General features: G+C 37.0%; 1 protein-coding gene across 5 annotated transcripts in view; it reads right to left on the minus strand.

Annotated features, from left to right (window-relative positions):
• The window catches only part of ARHGAP32 (Rho GTPase activating protein 32), a 322139-nt gene that overhangs the window by 120056 nt on the left and 184787 nt on the right, over window positions 1–17296 (minus strand). For all 5 annotated transcript variants that reach the window (XM_027578842.2, XM_027578845.2, XM_027578844.2 and 2 more), the window contains one exon: window positions 2746–2832. In XM_027578842.2, coding sequence (XP_027434643.1) covers window positions 2746–2832 — 87 coding nt within the window. The remainder of the gene's footprint in view (window positions 1–2745; window positions 2833–17296) is intronic.

Below are 17296 nucleotides of genomic sequence, written 5' to 3' on the forward strand. Positions count from 1 at the left end.
AGTAGCTAATCAACTATAAATCATATTAGAAAATGACAGAAGAACAGGGGAAAAAAATCCACTAGACTGAGGTTCAAATCCTGGTCTTTCTCTTTAATTTTATGACCTTGGGGAAGTTATTAACATTCTTGAGTCTTAGACTCATCAGCTGTAAAATGAAAAACAGACTATTTACCTCACACAGTTGTTGAAAGAATGAAATGTTGTACTGCATGTCACACCTGTATACTAGACACACAGATAATCAAAATGCCTACTGAATTGGATCATTTCAGCATGAAAGACATGGTTTACATTTCTAAATTCACAATTTAACAAGAAACAAAAACTTGAAGGGCGGAGACAAGAGCACAATTAAAAGTTTCAAAGATAAGACCTAAAAGAAACAGTATTACTGAACCTCCAGAGAGGTGAAAAAAAAAAATCACAGTTGTTGAATCGGTCATTTTCTAAGATTAAAGAACAAGAGAAGAGTGGGTTAAATAAAAAGAATTTCGAGTGTACTTTAAAAATTAGAAATTAGCAAAAATATGCAATATATGAAAACATATCAACATGTAATGGTGACCATATCTTATCTGAAGACGAAGCAATCTCTTAAATCTGTTCTAGATTGTGAATTCCAGTGCAATGCAGGAAAAACTGGCAATCAGGAAACTGACGTTCTTAGCAGTTCCTGCTAAGATTTCATATAACTTAGGAAGGCCACATCAGTAATTTGGGTCTCAATTTCCTCATTGGCAAAATGAGAGGGCTTGATTATGAGTCTATATAATATTAGTTATAAAAAAATATAGGATTCCAATTTAATGATTTATGGCTGACACATTTGGCAAGAATACAGAAAGTAAGACATGGGGGTGCCTCAATGATCACTTACAGAACTGCAGAGAAGTGCAGTGGCATTATTACATTGCGGTAAATTACTACTTTGGTGTAACGAATAGTACACTGAGTAGTCTGAAATTTTTTAAGCAGATTGACAAGATACTTGCAACCAGGAAATAGCCTAACTAGCTAGGTCACTAATTCATGCAAGCATAATTAAGTGATGATTATACATTCTGACATATGGTTCCAAAATACCATGCTTACCTTTTGAAGGTCACTTAAAAAAAATAAACACAAGTGCTTGTGACACTACGTTTCATTCATGAGAATAAAACTATTTGCTTTGTCAGATCATATGGTAGTTAATGGTGAGAAGGAAAGATGCTAAAAGATGTTAGGTTATAGAGGGATTACTGAATTCATTACTGACATACCAATCATGTGCTCTAGATAAAGAAGATATGATTTATATTTATGTATGAGTAATGGTTCACCAAAACACGTGTTATTTTCACTTAAAAATTAAGTCATGATGGGGCGCCTGGGTGGCTCAGTCGGTTAAGCATCTGCGTTCGGCTCAGGTCATGATCCCAGGGTCCTGGGATTGAGTCCCGCATTGGGCTCCCTGCTCAGTGGGAAGCCTGCTTCTCCTTCTCCCTCTGTCTGCCACTCCCCCTGCTTATGCGCTCTCTCTCTCTCTCTCTCCCTCTCTCTGTCTGTCAAATAAACAAATAAAATCTTGGGGGGAAAAAAAGTCATGAAAAAGAAGCATTTTATGAAACATGACACGAAACTTAGTGATTCAGAGCTGCCTACTTCCTCAAAGGAACCGAGATGATACACAATAAAACATATATTAACAATATGAAACTTTGGCCATCTTATTTATATAGAAGCTAAATTCAATTTCCAATCTCATATTCTGACACCAATAAATAAAAGCACTTAATTCTGAAAGGTTTTCTTTAAAATCACCAACACTAAGAACTCAGGTATTTCCCACATGAGATAAGCATTACAAGATTATGTGATTTTTAACTTCAGGTACAAGAATAATACATTTTTGGGGGGAAAAAACCCATAAATGCCCCTATCTTAGTCTTTCCCAAAGAAAACTAAAAACTTTGCACAAAAAAAAGCTTTTCTCAAAAACAGTCACTTCACAATCACTAATTCAAAACTAGGCATAAGGCTTAATGAAAGTAAAGTAAGCAAAGGAACTAAACTACTTCTTGGTGGAGGAAATAATCAATGCTACAAATGACCTACTTCAAATCTCATTGAGAGAAGTCACAGTAATTATCCTCACAAAAGTTCTAACACTAAGAGTCAAGAAACAGTCCCCTTCTAAAACACATACACACACTACATCCACTACAGTGAAACTTACTGCCTGGCAGAAAAGTGAGCATCTCAGGCAGAGACAACTGAAACTTTGTTTGCTCTTTTACTGTAATAGGTGACAAGTAGTTGATTCATTTAATCTTATCATCAATAAAAGATGATTTCCTTTACTCTTACAAGAAGAGTTTTCATTTAAGTTTGTAAATTAAATATCTGTAGGACTGATTTTATTCATTGTTTCGATTCTGAGTACATGCAGAATCACCAATATGACTGGGAGAAAGAATAACACAAAACATCTGTGTTACCATAGTCACTGTTATTCGTCCACAAATGTCTGAAGCCTTAAAAGCTTTCTTAAAATGCAGACAGAAGATATGCAAGTTACAATACTAAATTGTGCATTCCATGTAATTTTGTATGAACACATTTATCTCTTTTTTAAAGGATACCAAACAACGGTCATACATAGTCCAATTTCATTTCGATATCATACAAGTATCCTTCTGTGAATTCTATTAGATGCTGTAAAAAATGCATTAAAAGGAATCTACACATCCACAAAATTACCTGACAAGCAATGTGCACGAGGTAGACCAGCTCTTTAGATTCACAGCCATTTTTCGTTATTTCATTCTGTTCTTCTGAAAGTGAAAGCTATGTCAAAAAAAGGGGGGGCAGAAGAGAGGGAAAGTCATGAGTAATGAGTAAGAATAAACTAGGCATTCAGTAAACTTAAGACCCTCACATCAACTCACTCTAAGATACGCCTTTCAATGGAACTCTATTGCTTATGAAGATAAAACAGAATTCAGGATGTTTTTAAAAATATGTTTCTAAGTACTGTCTTCATAGTTTCAATCTAAAGTAGCACAGTTGCATAACAATAGTAAGTAAAATACATTCATTCAAGAGCAGGTCCTCACTTCCTTAATTTATTTAGCACATATGTGAAAGGAAGGCAGTAAGGTGGGCACTGGGAGACAGCAGGAGCAAGTGGCTGAAAGAAAGCTCAGGCTCTATTCCAGAGATTGGAAACTGGCTTCCCAGAGAACAGACTGGGCCTGCAGACATGTGTCACTTCAGACTTATCATGTGTATCTCCACATCAGATTTTATTTTTACCTGAACCAGCAGCAACAATTTAGAAACTGAGTTGTTTCAGATAAAAAATACAGATTTCTGGCTTCTACTGAAAAGTCAGAAAATCTGAAATATTAGATCCATATTCTCACAAAGCAACAACTGGCTGGAACTGAAAAGTGACCAAACCCTTTAAATGAGGCATGTATTTTCCAAAAGACTTTGCCACCAGTATCTAAGCTGAATGGTAACTGTCATTCATCGTGCTGCTTGCTTTGTTATTTTTTCATGCACTACTTTCTTCTTGCATTTATATTACATATCTGCCCCACTTAGGGATGTGAATTTGCAAACTCTGCCCTAGAGACAGACAGCCCTGAGTTCAAAACTACCACTAACTAGCTGTGTAATGACCTACCTACTTAATCTCTCATGAGTAAAATGCAAATGATTAACAATACCTATTCTCAAGTTTGTGAGTATCAAATGAGATAATGCATTTAAAGTGTTCACCAAGATGCCTACTACTACTCATAAGTACTTAATGTTTACCATCATTATAGTTACTATTATACAAAAAAAAAAGATAAACACATATTCTCTATTTTTGAGAGCAGTATCACTGAAGTATTTTTAAAAACATTCTGATATTAAGTAGAAGTTCATAAGATAATGATCATTCTCACACCAGCCAAAATAAGCCAGATTAACTACAAAATCATACTTTTAAAAAAAGAATTAGGGGTAAGAAAAAACCTAAATGAACTAAAAAGGGAAAGTGACAAGACATTCATGAGACAGAAGAGACTCAATGACATGCTCAGAAACCTGGTGAAGATGCAGAAGGATAAAGAACCTGCACTAGACAGGGTAAGGAGAAACCAGCCAAACCATGAAGACTGAATGTGGACTGGAGTAATGAAAGAAAATTCCAAGGGAAACCTGTAGCAAAGAGACAACGCCCACCTGATCCCAGGTTATAGAGTCAGTGCACCAAAGGCTGGGGGAAGAGCAGGAGCATGGAGAGAGATGAACCTGTGAGTTGTGCAGCATCTCCCCGAGCACACTGCCGCTAACCACTGCAGATGGGGAGCAGGGCAAGAAAGCTCAGAGAGCTCCTTCTGAGGGATTCAAGATATTCAACAACTGAACGCTGGAGGTAGCACAGAAAAGCCAGGAGAAACCCCTGGAGGCAACCCAGGGCTTCAGAGAGTAAGAAGCAGCTCTACACCAAGGTTCACAGTAGGGTAGACAGAAGAGAGCTCTCCATTGGCAGAGGAGATTGCGGAAAGGATTGGAGAACAAAGAGAACTAGCAACCAGGCAGCAAAGAAGAGACAGAGAAAGAACACATGCTCTCCCTCAGTTCAGAAAACTGGTGGCTCAGCAGTAAAGCACAAAGAGATCTTTAGATATCTCACCAATTTTCAATTCCCCTCAATGGGGGGGAAAAACTCCTGAACATCCAAACCACAAGGAAGAGTACAGAATTTTAAAATGGCCATAACTACAAAAGACATAAAGACTAGTAATAAAATCAACCTTCCTAAAAAGAACTAAGGCAGAGGGGAGAGTGAGGAAGAGGAGAAGAAACTTCCCAAAAAGGCAAAAAGATAGGCGGGGAGGACTTAACAGAAAAGGATGGTCAAATGGTGTCAATAAAATGGCAGGGTAGGCAACTCCAAACTCCATTCCCTTCACAGAAACGCGAAAAAAAAAACAAGCAAAAACTCACAACCAACTTTCTCAGTAGTCTAGAATACAGTAGAAGGTTTACAATCACCATGAGAACAATGAATCAAGAAAAAAGCCAACTTGTAACTTGCAGGAAACCTTTGTGGTATTTTTACCCAACCTTGCTCCACCCCTCCCCGTCTCAGCAGCACTCTTGTAGGACCCTCCTCCTTCCGTCTGGAAGGAGCAGAGACATCATTAACAAACTAAGGTATCTGTCCCGATCTGTCTGTCTGGCAGTTACATGAAGGGTTGACACAAGGTACATGTCTTTTTTTCATCCGGGGATTTTAAAAAAACAGCATTGCTAAAATACTGTAAAGTGAACTAAAAGTCTTCACTTACTTGAAGCAAAAGATATAGCTAAGACATAATATAGACAGCTTAATGCCCAGGAGAAAGAGCTGAGGAGAGAGGTTCCTTGGGAAATGAGAGCATTCAAAAGTGTCTGTGTATGCTGGGACATATAGAAAGCCATGAATATGTTCAGGGTAGGACACATGCACAAAAGACATAAGGATTTCCATGCTTTCACCTCTACTCTCCAGGCTAAGACAGAGCTAGCTGTAAAGAGCTTGGGTAACTGATGAATTAGTCTCTCAACACAAAGGAAATGTGCAAAGACTGGCTTATTATTTATTTTCTTTATTTTTAATTTTTAGTTCTTGGCATTCAAGGAATTCCCTAACAAAACACTATCTGAACACAAGTAAAAGAAGAGATGTCAGTGAGCACATAGGACATGGAACACAATCTTTTCAAAAACAGTCTGGAAAAGCCACTAAAAACACAGACTGCAGCCTTTAGGATCAAAAACAGCAAACCTGTGGTAAGGGATAGAATCTGATTTCCATGGTTATCACATTATAATATCCAAATGTCCAGTATGCAACAACAAAACTCACAAAATATACAAATAAAACAGGAACACATGGGTCATTCACAAGAAAAAATAATAAACCAAAAAAAAGTGATCCCTGAGAAGTCCAGATATAGGACCTAACAGATCTTAAATATACTATATAAAACACACTCAAAGAGCTCAAAGAAAGCCAAAGGAAACCTGAAAAACAATGTATAAATAAATGAAAATATCAATGAAGATAAAGTAAAAAAGGGACCAAAAAATAAATTTGGAGAATGACTAACAATTCTAACTAAAGGGATCTAAGAAATACTAACTAAACCTAAAAATTCACTAAAGGGATCAACAGCAGATTTGGGCAAGAAGAAGAATCAGCTTACTTAAAGATAGGATAAGTCAAAATACAAGTTTCCCCCACTATCCAAAAGCAGAGCTTTTCTTTGAAACCTTTTAAAAGCCAATGGATGAAAGACCTCAGTGTGACACAGAAGTCCATCAAAATCCTAGAGGAGAACATAGGCAGTAACCTCTTTGACATCGGCCACAGCAACTTCTTTCAAGATACACCTCCAAAAGCTAGTGAAACAAAAGCAAAAATGAACTTTTGGGACTTCATCAAGATAAAAAACTTCCGCACAGCAAAGGAAAACAGTCAACAAAACAAAGAGGCAACCCACAGAATGGGAGAAGATATTTGCAAATGACACTACAGATAAAGGGCTGGTATCCAAGATCTATAAAGAACTTCTCAAACTCAACACCCAAAAAACAAATAATCAAGTCAAAAAATGGGCAGAAGATATGAACAAATACTTCTCTGAAGAAGACATAAAAATGGTAACAGACACATGAAAAAATGTTCATCATCATTAGCCATCAGGGAAATTCAAATCCAAACCACACTGAGATACCACCTTACACCAGTTAGAATGGCAAAAATGGACAGGGAGAGAAACAAACATTGGGGAGGTTGTGGAGAAAGGGGACCCTCTTACACTGTTGGTGGGAATGCAAGTTGGTACAGCCACTTTGGAAAACAGTGTGGAGGTGCCTCAGAAAATTAAAAATAGAGCTACCCTATGACCCAGCAATTGCACTCCTGGGTATTTACCCCAAAGACACAGATGTCGTGAAAAGAAGGGCCATATGCACCCCAATGTTCACAGCAGCAATGTCCACAATAGCTAAATTGTGGAAAGAGCTGAGATGCCCTTCAACAGACAAATGGATAAAGAAGATGTGGTCCATATATACAATGGAATATTACTCAGCCATCAGAAAGGATGAATACCCAACTTTTACATCAACATGGATGGGACTGGAGGAGATTATGCTAAGTGAAATAAGTCAAGCAGAGAAAGTCAATTATCATATGGTTTTACTTATTTGTGGAACACAGGAATAGCATGGAGGACATTAGGAGAAGGAAGGGAAAAATGAAGGCGGGAATTGGAGGGAGAGAACCATGAGAGACTCTGAGAAACAAACAGGGTTTTAGAGGGGAGGTGGGTGGAGGGATGGGTTAGCCCAAGTGATGGGTATTAAGGAGGGCACATACTGCATGGAGCACTGGGTGTTATACGAAAACAATGGATCGTGGATCACATCAAAAACTAATGATGTATAGTATGGTGACTAACATAACATAATTAAAAAAAAAAAAAAAAAGCCAAAATGGTATAAAGCAAAGAGTATTCTCTGTTTTCCAAAAGTCTGCATTACACCACCTTACTTTTATGAAAGACCTCTATTAGTTAGTACCTATTTTTGCTAATTCAAAGAAATCCAAAAGGATTTTCACTTTTATGAAAAGAGCCATTACTGTACTAACATAGGTCTTCATCAAAGCAAAGCAGTATAACACAAAGTTTCAGAAAGCAGGAGAAACCTGTATACAATCCAAAGAACAGAAAGAGAAAGAAATTTAAAAAAAAAAGTGAAATGTTGCTCAGGAACCAATAGAATACCTTCAAGAAGACCACATGCATTATGAAAATCCCAGAAGGAAAGAGAGAAAGACATAAAGAGATTATATGAGTAGTGATATCAAGAAGATGGAAGAATCAGAGAACCCAGACTCTAGATTGTCCCCCACAAAAACAGACATTAGCAACTATCAACACACAAGAATATCTTTGTGAAAATCCTAGAACTTGGGAGGTGAGGCCAACACAAACACTTAAGACCATAAGACTGGAAAAAATCATATTAGAAGGGAAAGAGGAGTAGTTTTACAACGACAATCAGCCCTTTCTCAGGCCAGCATAGCACCACACTGAAAGGGATTCCCTAGGGCTATGGTTTTTTCTTAGGAAAAAAGAGCCCTCGAGAGGTATCTAGCTTCCCCAATGCTGAGGGGTGAACTTCAGGAGGTGCACTTCTGTCTTGCCTCTCAGGAACACTGAAGGAATTGGCAAGGATAGACCACCTGGGATCACTTAGTAACAAAGAAAGGGGATGGGGCACAAAGAAACCAGTCAATGGATATTGGTGGTGGCACATGTCTCTGCTGGCAACCTTGCCTAATAAGAAAGCCCCACCTGCACTTCTGCCCATCTTCAGAGATAAATGGTGACCAGATCAGCCCAGCGGACACAGTCATCAGTTTTGCCTCGTTGGGGGTCTCCAATCAACAGACCAGCCAACTAGAGAGAGCAGTCAGTGACACTACCAGACTGCAGAGCCTGGCCTCCAGGCTGCACTCAGATGCAAGGCATAGCTTGTGACCCTGCCAGGCTGGAAGACCAGTCAATGAACACTCTTGACCAGGCAGAGCCAGAATCCCTGACCAGGTAGAAAACCCAACCAGTTACCATGCCCAAACACAGCAAAAGATGCGCATACCCTCCATCATCACAGAGACCAGCCTGTGTCCCTGCCCAAAAGCACAGACAGCCTTTAGCCTTCCTCAGTCACAGAGCCCAGCCTGAGGGCTGGGTGTGACAGACCCACCTAAATACAAACACCAGTCTGGCATGACCTGGCCATTTCAGTACCGAGTGTGGCCACAACTAACCAGGGATGATTACTGAGCCCAGCCTATATCCATGTGCAATCACAGCCCTGCAAGTGGTTCTACCTGATGACAGAGCCAAGCCGGCAATCCACCTGACCTCAAAAAATGTGCACTGGCTTCATCTATCAAGATCTCAGCAGCAAGCACTGACTACCTACAGATTCTACCAGCTGGCGCATTCAAGCTCACCAGCCAGGGTGACTGTTCAAAGTCTTCCCCTGTCAAATGAACCTATAAAAACTGGAAGAGAAGACCACTTCCTCAAATGTGCAGACACCAATGCAAGAACATAAGGATCATGACAAATCAGGGAAACATGACATAGGAATAGGACATAGGGATGAGGAATGAAGTAGTTGGAAGGAAGGAGGGGGTGACCTAATAAGTGACCCTAAAAAAGAAAGATCTAGGAGGTAACAGACAAAAAGTTCAGAATAATCATCTTTTTTTTATCAGAATCATCTTAAAGAAATTTAGTGAAATACAAAAAAAAAGATAGCCAACTAAACAAACTTAAGGAAACATCACATGAATAAAATGAGAAGTTTAAGACATAGAAATGATTTTTTGAAAACACAGAGCTAAGGAATATAATGACTGCAATGAAAAATTCAATACAGAACAACAACAGACTCACTCTCAAAGTAGAAGAAATAATCAATGAGCTTGAAGACACAGGTATTTTGAAATTATCTAGTCAGAAGAGCAAAAGAAAAAGAAATGGAAAAAGAATGAAGAAAGACTACAGAACTTACAGGATACATTAAGTGTAACAATACATGCATTACTGGAGTCCCAAGAGAAGAAGGAGAAAAAGGGACAGAAAGTATATCTAAAGAAATAATGGCTGGGCGCCTGGGTGGCTCAGTTGGTTAAGCGACTGCCTTCGGCTCAGGTCATGATCCTGGAGTCCCGGGATCAAGTCCCACATCGGGCTTCCTGCTCAGCAGGGAGTCTGCTTCTCCCTCTGACCCTCTTCCCTCTCGTGCTTTCTATCTCTCATTCTCTCTCTCAAATAAATAAAATCTTTAAAAAAAAAAAAAGAGAAAGAATGGCTGATCATTTCTCCAATTGGAGAAGAGATACAGATATCCACGTATGTGAAGTTCAAACATCACCAAACATATTGAACCCAAAGAGGATTTGACCATGACACATTCAAAAATCAAACAAAAAGAATTTCAAAAGCAGCAAGAGAAAACAGACTTTCATGTACAAGGGAATCCCCATAGCTTTATCAGCAGAAATTTTGCAAACCACGAGAGAGTGGGATGATATGTTCAAAGTGCTGGAAGAAGAACACTGACAAACAATAATACTATACACGGCAAGCTGCCCATCAGAAATGAAGGAGAGATACTTTCCCAAACAAATAACAGCAGAGGGAGTTCACTGCATTACAAGAAATTCTAAAGAGAATTCTTCAAGCTGAAATGAAAAGGTACTAATTAACAAGGTAAAAACATAAACGTATAAAATTCAAGAATAAAGGTAAATGCACAAATTCAAAATTCTCTAGTATTGAAAAAGTGATATATAAATCACTTTTAACCCTAGTATAAAAGTTGAAAGACAAATTAAAAGTGACTACAGCTGCAATAGCTTTTAAATAGATACCAAATATAAAAAAATATAAGTTGTAATAACAGTAACCTAAAATGTGAGCTGAAGACCAGTTTTTCTATGAAATCCAACTTAGGTTCTTATCAGCTTAAAACAGGATATCATATGATATTTTATGTAAACTTCATAGTTTACACAAAGAGAAAGCCTAAATACAGGAAAGAGAAGAAAGGAAACCAAATATAATGCCACAACTACTCATCAGATCACCAACGAAGATGGCAAGAGTAAGAAGGTAACAAAGGAAATATAGATCCAACAGAATAATTAACAAAATGTCCTGAACTATCAACAATTATTTTTCGTATTAGTCGATTCATTTAGAACAAAATTTGTAAGGTCAAAATCAATGAGATCAATGTTATCAGCTTGATGGCAAATTCTATACCCATGAGAAACAGTTTATAACTTTAAGTGAACAGTTTTCTGTATGAAACATTCTAAACAAATGCAGTCTCCTAAAACAAGCTTAACAGAAACTGCAGTTATTTCAGAGGATGTCAGTGTAGACTTTGTTAAAGCAGAATATCACAGCAGTATTTCTTACAATCTAGGCAGAAATCAATTTCATGATAAAATAATTAGTAGAGATTTAAATTTAAGATAAAACTTTCTCCTTCCTAACTGTTCTCTATATGTTGTGGGTTGACAGTTAAATACACTTTGCTATTCTTCATTACAAAAACAAAGTAAAGTGCCCATCATGCTTTATATTAGCAAAACTCTTTGTATCATTAACCTTTTCCCCTTAAAGTTTTTCATTTAGTATTACTATAATTTGTGAGTCAATTTTTCTTTTAATTTTAGGCTTTTTAAAAATTAAGGTTGAATGAAAGTAGTTTGGGCTTCTACTCTTCTATTTCTGGACCAATGTCCAGTTAAAACCAGCCAGGGTAAATGATTCTCTTTCTCTTAGAGATATGCAAGACAGTCTCACCCCTCCTCCCTTCCAACTACTTCATTCCTCATCCCTATGTCCTATTCCTAGTTCACTAACCAAAGGATCAAATTCCCAAGTCTAACTGTTGATTTATTTCACCCACATAATTTTTTTTTAATTCCAGTATAGTTAACATACAGTGTTATATCAATTTCAGGTGTAGAATACAGTGATTCAACAATTCCACATATTACTCAGTACTCATGAAGACAAGTGTACTCTTAATCCCCTTCACCTATTTCACCCACCCACCCCCACCTCACCTCTGGTGACCATTGATTTGTTCTCTTAGTTAAGAATTTGTTTTTTGCTTTGTCTCTTTTCTTTTTTTCTTCCTTGTTCTTTTGTCTGTTTCTTAAGTTCCAGGTATGAGTGAAATCATATGGTATTTGTCTTTCTACGACTGGCTTATTTCACTTAGCATTATTTTTTTTTAATGGTGAAAAAATTTAGATTTAGCCAGCTGGACTCAGTTTAGATGATCCTAATTTTGTTGGCAACATCCAAAGAAAGCATCATAGTCAGGAGCCAAACATATACCTTCTCTCCATCAGGCCTGATCAAGGTGTTGACCTTGGCCATGTCAATGTCGTAGAGCTTCTTCACAGCCTGTTTGATCTGGTACTTGTTGGCCTTGACATCCACAATGAACACAAGTGTATTGTTGTCTTCTATTTTCTTCATGGCCAACTCAGTAGTCAGGGGCAACTTGATGATGGCACAGTGATGAAGCTCGTTTCTCCTGGGGGCACTTTTTCGAGGATATCTGGGCTGCCTTTGGAGACACAGTGTCCTGGGTCATCGGAATGTAGATGATGTGTGGATCTTCTTTTTTTGTGTGACTGTGGACGGCCTTCAGCACCGCTTTCTTGCCCTTCAAAGCTTTGGCTTTGGCTTTAGCTTTGGCTTTGGGAGGGGCAGGGGCTTCCTTCTTGGCCTTCAGCACCATCTTCGTGAAAAGGATTTCTTCACTTAGCATTATACTCTCTAGATAAACCCATGTTGTTGCAAATGGCAAGATTTCATCTTTTTATGGCTGAATTTATATTCCATTGTATATATCACACCTTCTTTATCCATTCATCTATTGATGGACATGGGCTGCTTCCATAATTTGGCTATTGTAAGTAATGTTGCAATAAATATAGGGGTGCATATATCCCTTCAAATTAGTGTTTTCATATTCCTTGAATAAATACCCAGTACTGTGATTACTGGATCATAGGTTAGGTCTATTTTTAATTTTTTGAGGAACCTCCATACTGTCTTCCACAATAGCTGTACCAGTTTGCATTCCCACCAACAGTACAGATGGGTTCCTTTTTCTCCACATCCTTGCCAAAACTTATTTCTTCAGTTTTTTATTTTAGCCATTCTGACAGGTGTGAGGTGATATCTCATTGAGATTTTGATTTACATTTCTCTGCTGATGAGTGATGTTGAGCATATTTCCATATATCTGCTGGCCATCTGGATGTCTTCTTTGAAGAAATCTCTGGTCATGTCTTCTGCCTATTTATAACTAGATTACTTGGGGGTTTTGGTGTTGAGCTCTATAAGTTCTTCATATATTCTGAATACTAACACCTTATTGGATATGTCATTTGCAAATATTTTCTCCTATTCAGTAGACTGTCTTTTAGTTTTGTTGGTTGTTTCATTTGCTGTGCAAAATTATGATATACTCCCAATAGCTTATGTTTTATTTTGTTTCTCTTGCCTCCAGAAACAAATCAATAAAGATGTTTTTACAGCTGATGTCAGAGAAATTACTACCTGTGTTCTCCTCAAGGATTTTTATGGTTTCAGGTCTCACATTTAGGTCCTTAATTCATTCTGAATTTTTCTGTATGATGAAAGGAAGTGGTCCAGTTTCATTCTTTTCCATGTAGCTGTCCAGTTTTCTCAACTCCATCTGTTGAAGGGACATTTTTTCCCATCGCCTATTCTTGCCACCTTCACTGAAGATTACTTGACCACATAATTGTGGGTTTATTTCTGGGCTTCCTATTCTGTTCCATTGATCTTTGTGTCTCTTTTTGTACCAGTACCATACTGTTTTGATTACTACAGCTTGAAGTCTAGAAATGTGATACTTCCAGTTTTTTCTTTTACAAGACTGCTTTGGCTATTCAGTGTCTTTGGCAGTTCCACACAAATTTTAAACTTGCTTGTGCTAGTTCTGTGAAAAATGCTGTTGGTATTTTGATAGGGATTGCATTAAATGTTTACACTCTTTCTAGTAGTATATACATTTTAACAATATTTTTTCTTCCAATCCATGAGTATGGAATGTCTTTCCATTCTTTATTTTGTCATCTATTTCTTTCATCAATGTTTTATAGTTTTCCAGAGTACAGGTCTTTCACTTCCTTGGTTAAGTTTTTTCCTAGGTATTTTGTTATTTTTGGTGCAATTGTAAATGGGATTGTTTTCTAATTTTCTCTTTCTGCTGCTTCACTATTACTGTGTAGAAATTTAACAGATTCTGTGCATTGATTTTGCAACTTTACTGAATTCATTGATTACTTCTACTAGTATTTTGGAATATTTAAGCATATATATTATATAGTATCATGTCATCTGCAAAGAGTAAAAGTTTTACCTCTTCCTCACCAGTTTGGATGCCTTTAATTTTTTGTTATCTGACTGACTGGTTGCTGCGGCTAGAACTTCCAGTACTATGTTGAATAAAAGTAGTGAAAGTGGACATCCCTGTCTTGTTCCTTAAAGGAAAAAGCTCTGTTTTTCCCCATTGAAGATGTTCACTGTGGTTTTTCATATATGGCCTTCATTATTAGAGGTATGTTCCCTCTGAACCTACTTTGCTGAGGGCTTTTATCATGAATGGATGTTGTACTATGTCAAATGCTTTTTCTGCATCTATTGAAATGATCATATGGTTTTTATCCTTTCTCTTATTGATGTACCACTTTGATTGATTTGCAAATATTGAACCATTCTTGCATCCCAGGAATAAATCTCGCTTAATTGTGGTAACTTTTTAATGTACTGTTGTGTTCAGTTTGCTAATATTTTGGTGAGAATTTTTATATCTATATTCATCAGAGATATTAACCTGTAGTTCTCCCTTTTTGTGGTGTTTTTATCTGGTTTTGGTATCAAGGTAATGCCGGCTTTGTAGGAATTTGGGAGATTTACTTCCTTTTCCATTTTTCTGGGAAAGTTTGAGAAGAATAGGTATTCACTCTTCTTTAAATGTTTGATACAATTCACCTGTGAAGCTGTCTGGGTCTGGACTTTTGTTGTTGGGAGCTTTTTTTTATAGTATTACCGATTCAATTTCATTGCTGGTAATTGGTCTATTCAAATTTTCACTTTTTCCTGCTTTAGTTTTGATAGGTTATATATTTCTAGGAATTCACCCATTTCTAGGCTGTCCAACTTGTTGGCATATAATTTTTCATAATATTCTCTTACAATTGTTTGCATTTCTGTCGTGCTAATTATTTCTCCTCTTGCATTTCTGATTTTGTTTTTTAAGTCCTCTTTTTTTTTTTTTTTTTGATGAGTCTAGTTAGAGGTGGATCAATTTTGTTAATCTTTTCAAAGAACCAACTCCTGGTTTCATTGATCTGTTCTATTTTTTAGTTTCTATATCATTTATTTCTGCTCAAATCTTTATTATTTCCTTCCTTCTAATGGTTTGGGGTTTTTTGTTCTTTTTTCTAGTTCGTTAAGATGCAAGGTTAGGTTGTTTATTTGAGATTTTTCTTGCTTCTTGAGGTAGGCCTGTATTGCTATAAACTTCCCCCTCAGAACAGCTTTGGCTGCATCCCAAAGATTTTGAGCCACTGTGTTTTCATTTTCATTTCTCTCCCTGTAATTTTTGTTTTCTTCTTTGATTTCTTGGTTGACCCACTCATTGTTTAGTAGTCTGTTATTTAACCTCCATGTATTTGTGCTCTTTCCAGATTTTTTTCCTGTGATTTATTTCTAGTATCAATCATAGCACTGCAGTCAAAAAAAAAAAATGCACGATATGACTGATCTTTTCTAATTTGTTGTGACTTATTTTGTGGTCTAATATGTGATTTATTCTGGAGAATCGTCTGTGTGCACTTGAAAAGAATGTGTATTCTGCTATTTTAGGATGGAATGTTCTGAATGTATCTGTTAAACCCATCTGGTCCAGTGTGTCATTAAAAAACCACTGTTTTTTGTTGGTTTTCTGTTTGGACGATTTGTCCATTGATGTAAATGGGGTGTTAAAAGACCCCCACTATTATCATATGGCTATCAATTAGTTCCTTTATCTTTGTTATTAACTGTTTTATGTATTTGGTTGCTCCAATCATATTGGGTTCATAAATATTTACAATTGGTATATCCTCTTGTTAGACGGTTGGTTCCCCTCATTATTATACAGTATCCTCCTTTGTCTCATTATAGTCTTGTTTTAAATCCTCATTTTGTCTGATAAAAGTATTCCTATCTTGGCTTTCTTTTCACATCCACTTGCATAATAAATGTTTCTCCATTCCCTAACTTTCAATCTGTATGTGTCTTGAGGTCAGAAATGAGTCTCTCGTAGACAGCATATAAATAGGTCTTGTTTTTTTATCCAGTGTGTCACTTTACGTCTTTCAATTGAAGCATTTAGTCCACTTACATTTAAAGTAATTACTGATAGGTATGTATTTATTGCCATTTTGTTACTTGTTTTGTGATTGTCTTTGTAGTCCTCTGATATTCTCTTGCTTCTCTCACAGTTTGCTGGCTCTCTTTAGTGATATACTTAGATTCCTTTCTCTTGATTTTTTCCATGTCTATTACTGATTTTTGGTTTGTGGTTACCATTAGGTTTGTACATAACACCTTCTGCATACAGCAGGCTATATTAAGTGGACGGAACACTTAAGTTTGAACTCATTCCTTACTCCTCTCTCCCCACCCCATGTTTTAGGTATGTGGTTGTCATACTTTACATCGTTTTATTTTGTGAATCCCTTGACTGATACTTATTTTTACTGCTTTTGTGCTTCCTACTTTTCTTACTCTTATTTATGGTCTTTTCCTTCCACTGAAAGAGTCCGCTTTTAACATTTCCTATAGGGCTGGTTTAGTGGTCATGAACTCCTATAACTTTTGTTTGTCCAGCAAACTCTTTCTCTCCTATTCTGAATGACAGCCTTGCTGGACAACATATTCTTGGATGCAATTTTTTCCTTTCATCACTTTGAATATATCATGCCACTCCCTTCTGGCCTGCAAAGTTGCTGCTGAGAAATCTGCTAATAGCCTTATGGGGTTTCCCTTGTATATACCAGTCTTCTTTTCTCTTGCTGATTTTAAAATTCTCTCTTTACCACTACTTTTTGCTATTACTATGTGTCTTGGTGTGGACCTCCTTAGGGTGATTTTGTTGAAGGATCTCTGTACCTCCTGAATCTGGGTTTCTTGTTTCCTTTCCCAGATTCAAGAAGTTTTCAGTTATTATGTCTTCAAATAAATTTTCTGCCCACTTTTCTCTTCTTCTTCTGGGGTCCCTATTATACAAATGTTATTTTGCTTGATAGAGTCACTGAGTTCCCTAAGTCTATTCGCATTTTGCTTAATTTTTTTCCTTTCACCTGTTCAGCTTGATTACTTTCCATTACTCTGTCCTCTAGGTTGCTGATTCATTTTCTGCTTCCTTTAGTCTGCTATTTATTCCATCTAGTGTATTTTTAATTTCATTTACTATGTTCTTCATCTCTGATTGGTTCTTCTGTACGTCTGGTTCTTCTCCACTCTTTTCTCCAGTCCAGCGAGTATCATTATGACTTTTCAATTCTCTATAAGGCACATTACTTATCTCCATTTCACTTAGGTCTCTTGTTGTGGTTTGACCTATTGTT

The sequence above is a fragment of the Zalophus californianus genome, chromosome 11 (assembly GCF_009762305.2).
Source record: "Zalophus californianus isolate mZalCal1 chromosome 11, mZalCal1.pri.v2, whole genome shotgun sequence".
NCBI classification, from domain to species: Eukaryota; Metazoa; Chordata; class Mammalia; order Carnivora; family Otariidae; genus Zalophus; species Zalophus californianus.